The sequence below is a fragment of the Pteropus alecto genome, unplaced genomic scaffold (assembly GCF_000325575.1).
Source record: "Pteropus alecto unplaced genomic scaffold, ASM32557v1 scaffold185, whole genome shotgun sequence".
Taxonomy (NCBI): Eukaryota; Metazoa; Chordata; class Mammalia; order Chiroptera; family Pteropodidae; genus Pteropus; species Pteropus alecto.
Genome location: NW_006438088.1, coordinates 10,739,927 through 10,750,719, shown reverse-complemented (window position 1 = coordinate 10,750,719; position 10,793 = coordinate 10,739,927). Strand labels below are relative to the sequence as shown.

At 39.5% G+C, this 10,793-nt stretch overlaps 1 protein-coding gene across 5 annotated transcripts in view; it reads left to right on the top strand.

Moving 5' to 3' along the window:
• The first annotated feature begins 1,255 nt into the window (after nucleotides 1-1,255).
• The window catches only part of MYB (MYB proto-oncogene, transcription factor), a 32,161-nt gene continuing 22,623 nt past the window's right edge, over nucleotides 1,256-10,793 (top strand). The window contains exons 1-6 of one of the 5 annotated variants that reach the window (XM_015592127.2): nucleotides 1,256-1,673; nucleotides 4,219-4,336; nucleotides 6,136-6,207; nucleotides 7,684-7,776; nucleotides 8,028-8,248; nucleotides 9,953-10,187. In XM_015592127.2, coding sequence (XP_015447613.1) covers nucleotides 4,256-4,336; nucleotides 6,136-6,207; nucleotides 7,684-7,776; nucleotides 8,028-8,248; nucleotides 9,953-10,187 — 702 coding nt within the window. In that variant the 5' untranslated portion in view covers nucleotides 1,256-1,673; nucleotides 4,219-4,255. The other 4 variants (XM_025049296.1, XM_025049297.1, XM_025049295.1 and 1 more) reach the window with 4 other exon arrangements.

Sequence of the window (10,793 nt, the reverse complement as noted above, 5' to 3'; positions counted from 1 at the left end):
GCACAGGTAACGGGGAGCCTCGGCGGGCGGCCGCAGGTGGGGGCGCGCGGGGAACCAGGCTCCTGAAGAGCAGGTGGGAATTCGTTCCCGGATCTTGTGCGGGGCTGTCAGATCTTGCGAGGACCTAGAGCCTCTGCCTCCTCAGCAGGAGCTGCTCCAGAGACTGATGAATGGAAGAGTCTATGCGGGAAATATATTAGGACGTCGGGAAGCACGCCCTGCGGCTCATTTTGCAAGTTGCACGGGAATACATTTGTCTCTAGGACAGAAAAAAAGCAGGACGTTTCACCAGTCCCTGGGATCCCACTAGGTCCCTGGCTTGATGCCGCGGGGTGTCGGTGAGGGAGTCGTAGGGTAATTGCTGGATGCGTTACGATATGTTTGGACTTGGATGTGCAGAGCATATGGCAGATATAAGGGGAATGCCGGATTGTTTAGTAGCTGCAGGTAGTTCATTTAAATTTCATTCATTCTTAATGGAGGCAAAGAAGAGTGTCAGCTGACAGGCGGCTGGAAACATTTTAAGGGAGAAAACGGGTCTCTACTTTGCAGATTGTTTTAAGCCCTAGTTTCGAAGGTTCTAATCATTATTCTCTGGGAGGCTTTTATTTCTAATACAAATATTGCATACGCGTCCGCGCTGCACATGTCACCGCACTTGGAGGTGGAAGGGTAAAACCTTCTTACATTTCGGCCGGACGGAGGGGAAGAGGCTGCAGAGGAGGGAAGTACTCGTCCGAACTGTCAGTTGTTGGCGCTCCCGCTTCCACCGGTCTCTAGACTTCCCCGCCTGGATGCGTCCGAGCTCGCCGCGAGCAGCCGGGTGCGGGAGCCAGCTAGGGGGCCGTTACTGTTGCCACTCACGGAAAGGGACGGAGGCGGGCAGCACCCAAGGCCGCTGCTGCGCAACCGGGACGCAATCCCGCGGGCTCTTCCCCTAGGCAAGAGGTCCGGGTGCGGCGCGCACACGTGGACGCAGCTGAGGTCGCCGCTCCTCCCGGCACCCTGCTCCCGCCACCTTAGGTCGCTCGGGTGGACCGACCCTCGCAAAGAAGCTCTGGGGAAAAGTCCCTGGAGGCAAAGCAAATCCAACCTCTCTGCCTACGGGTTGTTTGATTTTCTTGTACTTTTTTTTTTTTTTTAATCGGCGGTCACTGGTCCTCGCGCAGCGTTGGGAAGTTGCAAAGAGCGAGGGTGTGGGCCCTGTGGCAGCACCCTCAGGCCCCTGCCTGGCCGGGCGGGGAGCAGCACCAAAGCATGGCTGGCCGCCGGAGAAAAAGGGAGGCGACTCCGGCGGGGGCAGGCTCCCTACGCTTAGCCCTGGGCCCAGCCGCGCGGGGCGGGGGTGCTGCTCCTTCAGTGGTTTCACCTTCGCTTTGGGGACTTAACAGTAGAGCCACGGTCACCTGTTTTTTCTGGGAGCAGAAACTGGTAGAAGGTGGAGAAGGAAGGGGTGCTGGGAAGAGGCGCGGTGCAGTATCCGCGCGGAGCTCTCGGCTGTCCGCGCGGGGCGGGGCCGCGCAGGTTCTCTGTAGCTCCCAGGTAGCCGAGAGGGGAGGCGGCCTGGAGGGGCGGGAGCCTTGAACCTGCCTCAGGGGGAAGAGAAACCCGGCTGCGGGCTCAAAGCCGTTTCTTGCAGGCGAAGAGTCAACTCGGCAGGGATTATTAACCAGGTCAGCTAAATGAGTCTGAACCTCTTTTCTAGAATCACTGTAGCAGCCACAAGGCACTTCCTCCCGCTCCCCTCCCTCTTCCCAACCCCCAACACCTCTTTTCTTTTTTCGTTTCTTTGCACGGTTTGTTTCCTTGACAGAATGTAATATTCATAGTTGTACTTTTGTAACCACACCAGGTCTAGCAGGTGGGGGAGTCGAGTGCATCAAGCCTGAAATCAGCCTTTGAAAGTTCTCTGACTGTTGGGTCTGAGATCTTGTCAAAGCCCATAAAGGAAAAGTTATTTCAGGTCCTTAGTAGAAATTAATCATGCTACTTAGGCGACCGGCACAACTTGGAATAAGGAAATAGCATGCAAATCTCAAAGGCGAGCCCCCTTGCGTAGCCTGTTGATGGACTCAGGAGCTGTGTGAGCAACCCTTGGCTTGCCCTGCTCCCCTCATGGCCCTTCAGGACCTGCAAAAGCCACACCCCACGTTTCCCCTTAGACATTACTTTTGCACGTCTCTGCTTCCGTGCTTAATTTTTAAGAGGTACAGAAGACATGGAATCATCATTTATTAGCACTGGAAAGTACCTTAGAAATAGAATCCAAGCTCTTATGTATACGCAAGGAACTGAGGTCCTGAAAGAGAGGAAGTGATTTGTCCAAGTCACGCAGCTAGGCGGAGGCAGAACTAGGACTGGCACCTTTGCCTCCAGAACCCTGGTCCTATTTGATGCCTGTTCTCTCTCACTTGATGTTGGCTGCCCCCTATGGGCGGCTGAATATGTCGCTTATTCCTTAGGTATTGAGCGGTTTCCAAGAGGTGCCCAGTTACTAGTTTGGAAAATGTACTCCTCAGTTCTGAAGATGTAATCTCCAGATATAGGCAAACCTAAAAAGTTAAGTTGAGTTGAATCTATGACTCCTCTTTCAGATTACTCTGGTTTTCTCGGTATTCCTGATATTTCACAAGGGTGCCACTTCATTTGGGGGCTTTCCAAGGATTTCTCTGTGAACCTTTAAAAAGATGCTGACATACAGCTCTGGGCTCATAATAACATATTTTTCACCTTATGATGCTCGTGTTTTTTATTAAAGGGAAACAACCGTAATTGTTGATCAGAAGTTGTTTAGAGCCCTTTGCTGACACTTCAGAACAGGATTAGGCTCTTGTTTGAAAAGACAGACACTATATGAAAGAAATGGTTATAGATTATAAATACGGTTTAAAGCCTTTTTTATGTTGACAATTTGGATCACAACTTACTTGTCACCATGCATCCTGAACTTTTAGATTATTGCCCACAATAATAGTTTTAAATTACAAGAACCTCAAATTCAGGATTTTAGTAAGCATTTTTATAAGTCAAGCAGACTTGTAAAGAGTAGGTAATATATACTTGTAATTTAGTTTGGGAAGATAACTCTGATATGAATATAAAAATATATTTTAAATAATAAGTTGCATTATGATATTGTTTTATATCATTACTTTTATTGGTGTCAGTTTTATGAATTTCTCAATATTACAATGATAAATTTTAGCAAAGTTTCTAAGATAGTATAATTTTCCCTCATCTGATTTTATGAGTAAAATTATAACTAAAAGTAAACTGTGGCTGTAAAATTACTCTCATCTATTCAGTATATAATTAATCAACATTAAATATAGAGTTACTTCAGAAGCCATCACAATTCATAGTTTTGGTCAACTTGGTAAAAGAAAAAGCTCTTGTGAAAACAGTAATGAGTTCTTTCTAAGCCCATCTGGGGGAATCTCTCAGTTTTGAAATAGGTCCATTTTAAGATATTTCAAGTACCATTCAGTCAGAGGTAGAAAAAACAAGATTTTGACTGTCAAATGGCCTAATTATTTACTTAGTTACTCTAGAAACTGAGTATTATAAACATGGCCACAAGTCGGATCAACCTGACCTGGAGTGTTGAACTGTTTGATATTAATGTTATTTATAAAACAGTTTGATCATTTGATGGTCTCATCCTCAGGTTTTTAAGTCCTTTCCTTTTAGATTCTCTTAATCTTCTAATCTTTAAAGAATGAATTATAAGTATATTGTTGAGTGAATTACTTCCTGAATTTTTTTCTTTTAATAAGACTCCAGTTCCATTGGAATAATATAATTGAATTATCTATTTTATTTGGGAAATATTATGTGAATGATGTGACGTAGGCCAAAGATTTTGAGTGTGTACTTATACTAAGGACATGGGCTCTCATTCCTCTTATTGTCCTTAACATTGTCTTAAACTTAAACCTTCATTGGTTGGAAAGTTGCCAAATGTGTAACTTGTCACTGGTCTAACAGTAACAACAGGTTTAAACATGCAGAGCAATAAGAAAGTGCCAAGTCCTTTGCCGTATCTGTTGGATACCAATAACAGTAGAACCAGTGTACAATAGTAGCACAACAGAATGCTGAAAACAATCTTGTGTAAGTTTTCAAAGATTCTAGAGGAGTTTTTTGTTTAAGTTTTGCAGTTCAGTAGTTTAAATCTTCTTGTTTCAGTCCACATCTGCCCATTTTTTATTTCTGCAGCATATACAGTAGTGATGAGGATGATGAAGACATTGAAATGTGTGACCATGACTATGATGGGCTGCTTCCCAAGTCTGGAAAGCGTCACTTGGGAAAAACTAGGTGGACCAGGGAAGAGGTAACTAATCATGTTACTAAAATGCGGAAGAAACCTAGAATGTATCAATTTATGAAAAACAAAAAAAATCATCTAAACTAGAGGTGCTCAAATTCATTAGCAGACTCTTTGAAATGTTACTCTAGCCTGCCTGTGCAGCATGCTTACCTATCACGTTCCCCAACATGTACACTGTATCATCCATTTCCCAACTTCTTTGTAGTTTTAAATGTCCTCTTTATGCTTCATCTGTGTTTCCTTCTGCCTATTCTGTTCTTGCCTCTTACCCTACGATGTCTTACTACTTCTTCATTACTTGTGGAGATATCACCTCTTCTGTGAAGCCATCCTGGCTTCCCCAGACAGGTTAGATGCGTCCCCCAATCATTGAATCCATGTTCTTACTTACTGTTGCTATAACTAGACTTTAAGTCTACTGAGGGCAGGGCAACACGCCTGTTCATTTTTGTATTCCCTGAACTCAGAATTGCTTGACACAAAGTGAGATATTAACAGGTGTTCACTGAACAAATGAATGAATTGCTGTTTCCAAAAACAAAACAAACAAAAGAATAAAACAAAACACTCAGAGAACTTGTCTTGTTATAATTGGATTCATTTAACATTCTTGATCTATAATATTTCACAGAGCCATGTACATGAATGTCTATTCTAAAAGCAGTCAATAATGGATGGAAATAACTTGCTTCTCATCTTTCTTTTTTTGCAAGCTTATCAAAAGCTTGACCTTTGTAACAATGAAAAAATTTAAGGAGAAAAATTATTAATGTATGGAAAACATTTCTTTGTCTTTTAAGTTTCAAAAATTTTGCAACTGATTTTTGATTTTATGTTAGAATTAATGGTAATGACTTTTCCTCACTTTCATTCCACTCTACTTCACTTAATCCAGAGCTCCTGTTAATAGGCAGGCAGGATTCTCAGTGAGAGCCATAGGAAATGCATATTTTATCCATGGAGATTGTGACTTGAATGGTCAGTTCTTAAAGATACAGAAGTTCTGTTGTTAACACTGGTTTCTTAATTCCTATGACTGTGTTGTACCAGGGACTCACTTGTGTTTGAAAGTTATCTTTGCAAAAAATAGGAGGGTTCTTCACTTCTAGAAACATGTTTAGAAAGACACTTGTGAACTAAAAGATTTTTCCTGATGTTCAGTGTCTTTTGTGTTCTAAGTTTGGCCTTATTTAAATTATATTAGTACAAAAACTAAATGATTTTCTTACATCATACATGCCTTCAAGTTTAATTTAGAAAAGTTGTCTTCAATATTTTATATGAAAGAGGTTGAACAAACTAAAAGTTAGAATAGAGATTGAACTATTTCTTACTCAAGATCCTATCTGTTGCCAGAGATAAATGTCTATTGAATCTAATATTGGAGTTCATTTCTTTTTTTCACAGAGTAAAACTTTTAACAGGTACTATATATCAATCGTTCAGTGAGCCAGGCATTAAGCTAACAGTTTTGCATAGTTACTTCATGTAACTCCAATAACCCTGTTGACATCAGCATTCCCATTGTATAGATAACAATTCTAAGGTACAGAAAAGCAAAATGATATACCTGAGCTTAAACAACTAATCAGTGGCTGAGTCAAGATTCAGACTCTGGTCTGTCTGACTCTAAATAAACCTATGCTCTAAACCTGTATATTACATTAACATGTGTTGTATTTGGATATTTTTGAGAGATTTTTTTCTGGATTGGATTATTGGATTGGTTCTCTTTTACTCTAACTTAAATAGAATTATATAGTAAGTGACTGATATCCTAGGATTACCTTTAAATGTCTTAGGATGAAAAACTAAAGAAGCTGGTGGAACAGAATGGAACAGATGACTGGAAAGTTATTGCCAATTATCTCCCGGTAAGTTAGTCATTTTTTCTTTCTGTAAAAGTAAATTTCCTCCCAAAGATTTAAATAAGATATTCTAGGAGAGGATATTAAGACATTACATATTTGCTCATATATAAGAAATAGGAAGAGAACTAACATATAATGTATATTGTAATTCATATAATTGGGGTTTCTAAATAGATTGTTAAAACACTTTTATGGCATTTGAAAAATATCTGCTTCTTATTTTATCTTTCCATTTATTAGGATAATATAAATTAGCATTTTGATGATTTGTTACATGGTAGATGACTAAACTTATCATTTTTCCCCCAAGTCAGCTTCTTTGAAATTTTCTATTTTTTTAATAGCCATACTTTTGATACCTCAGTTTAAAAGTTTAGAGTCTTTCCAGACTTATTTCACTCCCCATCCCTTACATTCAAGCAGTGACTAAGGATTTGGGAATTCCTTTGTCATCAGTCCCTTCTTTTCATTCTCTGTTCACAGGTCCAGCCCCCTTCACTCTGTGGATGATTATAATGGCTTCCTAACTATCTTCCCTACTTGTAGCTTTCTACTTTTCCATCCATTGGCAGATGGAGCTACCTAAAATGCAGCCGTACCGTGTCTTTTCAAAATTAACAACAGTGACTTAGTCTCACAAATTAAGTGCGCTGCCTTGACCTGGCACACAAGGGCCCTCCCATACGGCTCCGACGTACAGCTCCAGTTCTGTTTCCTACTTCCTCTCTGTAAGCAGGTTTAGTTGAATTCATTTCTGCTTTCCCTCCTCTGGGCTTTTGTCCTGGTGATATTACTTCATGTCCTTCAAAGTCCTTATCAAGAGCTTTTCTAGCCTCTTCCTAAGGAAGCAATTTCTCATCCTAAGGAGGAATTTGATTTCCCATCTCAATATCATTTCACTTTGGTTTCTTCTTTCATATGAATCAAATTATGCCTTCTATTAGTTAATATATGTTTATCTTTTCCTTCTTATAAGATTACAAACTCTTATAAGGTAGGGCCTATCTTTACTCATCTTTATTCTGCAGTAGTAACACTTGGGGTCCTAAATTGAAGCAAGTGTCTTAGTTTCAATGGGAGTCATTTAGAGTGGGTTCCCATAAAAGCTTGACCTTAATATAGAATCTTTAGCAAGGCTTAGCCTTAGTCCTTGTAGGCACTTACACATGCAACAGACTAAGGTTAAGGTTAAGTTAAATTGACAGCCATATGTACACTATGATGGTCCTTTTGTTCACATGGCAGGACATTTGCCCTCAGAAGACAAAGCTCCTAATTTTAGATGCAACTTTATATGTTCTTTAGCCTTAAATAATGGGGGATAGCCGGGCTCTCCAAACATACCCTAGAATGTGCTTGATTATGTTCACTGAATATTATCTATGTATGACTTATATTATTTATATTATACCAAAGTCTTCATTTGCACTTACCACAACATATCTATATGACAATGCATACTTTATCTTATCTGTCTAGAATCGAACAGATGTACAGTGCCAGCACCGATGGCAGAAAGTATTAAATCCTGAGCTCATCAAGGGTCCTTGGACCAAAGAAGAAGATCAGAGAGTAAGTTTGGTCTTCATTGGTATGCGAATAACAATTAAGAATATTCCCTAAACATCTTTGTTGAATGTTTCCTTACTTGAGGAAACAGGTAAAGTATGCAAACAGGAAGTAGAGAACTCTATTCCCATATTTCCAATGAATGAAAGCAGATTTTTAGAAATTTTCTAAAGATCTTGTTACATTGAAGAATGATTACACTAACTCATTACATAACATTAAAACATAGATTATTTTTGTGTGTTTATCTGAAGGTGATAGAGCTTGTACAGAAATACGGTCCGAAACGTTGGTCTGTTATTGCCAAGCACTTAAAGGGGAGAATTGGAAAACAATGTAGGGAGAGGTGGCATAACCACTTGAATCCAGAAGTTAAGAAAACCTCCTGGACAGAAGAGGAAGACAGAATTATTTACCAGGCACACAAGAGACTGGGGAACAGATGGGCAGAAATCGCAAAGCTACTGCCTGGACGGTAATAATATGTCAAAAAATATATTGATTGGGAAGAATGAGGGAGTGGGTATTGAACAATCTGTTTTAAGTGTATGGTAAGTGAATCACATTCCATTGATCATAAGTGTTTCATTAGATAAAGCAGATCCATAGCTTTTAGAACCAGAAGATAGCTTAGACTTTATCTGGTTGAGTACTTCCAGAATCCACCCAACAATGAGCCTTGGGCTACGTCATTAAATTTTCCTCAGCCTCAATTTTTTTTTTAATTTTTAAAATGAGTAATAAACTACTTCACAGAGCCAGTGTTAGTATCAAGTAAAATGAATGTCGAAGCACTTTATAAACTATAAAACTCAAAATACCTAGAAGGAAACTGAGACAGTTTGTCTCTGGCCTGAGTTCATGTAGCTGGTTAAGTGACCAGAAGGAATTCAGCTACCATTTGTCTGATACCAGCTTATCGTTATACCACTGGCTTAATTTTCTTCTCTCGAAGAAAGAAATAGTGTATTTATAGAATTATCATACTGCTTCCAGGTTCTTAAATAATGTTAGTGTTATGCTTTCTTTTTAATGAAGGCACAAAAATAGCCTCATTGTAAGGGATATGTATAGAAGCTCATTTTGTCCACTTCCCTACTTAAACAGTTAAAACAGATTTTGTTTAATTTGGAAGATACTTTTTTATAAAAGCTTACGTAAAAAAAAATAACGTAAGATAGAAAATATTTAAAATATTTTTGTTCTTGAGCTTTACAAACCAAAAGTGGAAAATGGGTCACTTCAGTGATGACCATGGCTCTGATGGTTTATGTCATGTTCTCCTGTGAGGTGCTAAAGCATTTCCTCCCTTGTGACTCTGCATAAGCTTAGAGAATTCAAAAGGTTGATAAAAGGAGACCTTTTCTCCCATATGGTCTGAGAGGATATGCTGTTGATTATTCTAAAAATTTAAGGGGCGTTGAACTTCCTCTTTCTTTAGCATACATTCCCCATCCCCATCGAAATAGTAAAAGGGAGGCTTAAAACGTTTTTTTTTTCCTTTGAATTGAGAAACTGTTTTCCTGAAATTGAAAGACTTCAGTGAAAATGCTTTGCAGTTTGAAATCATGTAAATATATTGGGAGTTAGCATCTTTCCTTTCTGGATCCCATTTTCCATTCTCACCTCTGTCTAGTTAGGGAACAATGTGAAGTAGTTTTCAAAAGAGGGGAGTTTTTTTTTCACTCAAAATTTCTGGCTAGTACTATTCGAGAAAAAGGGAGGACAGTGAGGTGACAGCAGCCTCATTATCATTCACAAACTTCATTGAGTGCCTATTGTGGTGTAGGCCTGTCTAAGCCACACTCATAGGAGTGACTTTGTAAGATGGCTGGAACTTAAGGTGTATTAGAGTCTTATACCATGAGTAGTCAGAATAAACATGAAGGGTTATTATACTGAAAATATTCTTTTATCAAGGAAACAAAATGATTAAAGGATTTCAAAATGTATAGAAAGCTACAATTTCATATTATGCAATTATGAGAAATCTATGGATTTTTAATAGGTAATAGGGGGAACATGCTTTTAGAAGGTTAGAGAAGACTGAAACAATTAAAGACACTATTAGTGGACCAAAAGAAAAGGTCTCTGTTAGAAACAGTTTTCTGTCAATTAACTCTAATCTGAATTGAAATTTTTTGTTTGTAAAATTTGTATGTGATATATTTCTGTGCAGAACTGATAATGCTATCAAGAACCACTGGAATTCTACAATGCGTCGGAAGGTCGAACAGGAAGGTTATCTGCAGGAGTCTTCCAAAGCCAGCCAGCCAACAGTGGCCACAAGTTTCCAGAAGAACAGTCACTTGATGGGTTTTGCTCATGCTCTGCCTTCAGCTCAGCTCCCTCCTACTGGCCAGCCCTCAGTGAACAATGACTATTCCTATTACCACATTTCTGAAGCACAAAATGTAAGCCACTCCTGAGAATTTCATTTAAGGAGAGAGATGGTTATTTTAGTTCCAGTTAATGATAATCTCTTGCAGCCACATACTTTTCAGAGAGTTTTTATGACCAGGATCACAATCAATCAGATAAGGGTGGGTATTGGCGTTCCTGACATGTTTCCGGAAACAAGGGCGTTAAATGATTTGTCCAGGGTAACGCAACTCATAGAGACAGTGCAGACTGGCATCCAAGTTGTTCGATTCTAACGCCGCTTCAAATATAATTTGAAGTTGGTTTTTTAATGTAAACTCACTTAACAAGACTGCTGAAGAGGAATGGAGGAATGGGGATGCAGCTGCAGTTTAATATTTCTCTCTCCCAAAATGAAAGTGAATGTAATATTACATTTAAAGAGGATATATTTTGACATTAATATTCAGCAGAAAATTGTAAGCTCCATTGTGGTAGTGATCAAGCAAAAATTTCTTAATTTATTTATTCTGTAAGTGTTTACCTTTGTACTCTGAGTCAGGAGCAGTTATATGACACAATTCTCTGGTGTCTCTTTTTATCCTCCTTGGGTCACTGTGATTCCTTCTTCATTTCTTGATATTGCTACTTAGGGAAAG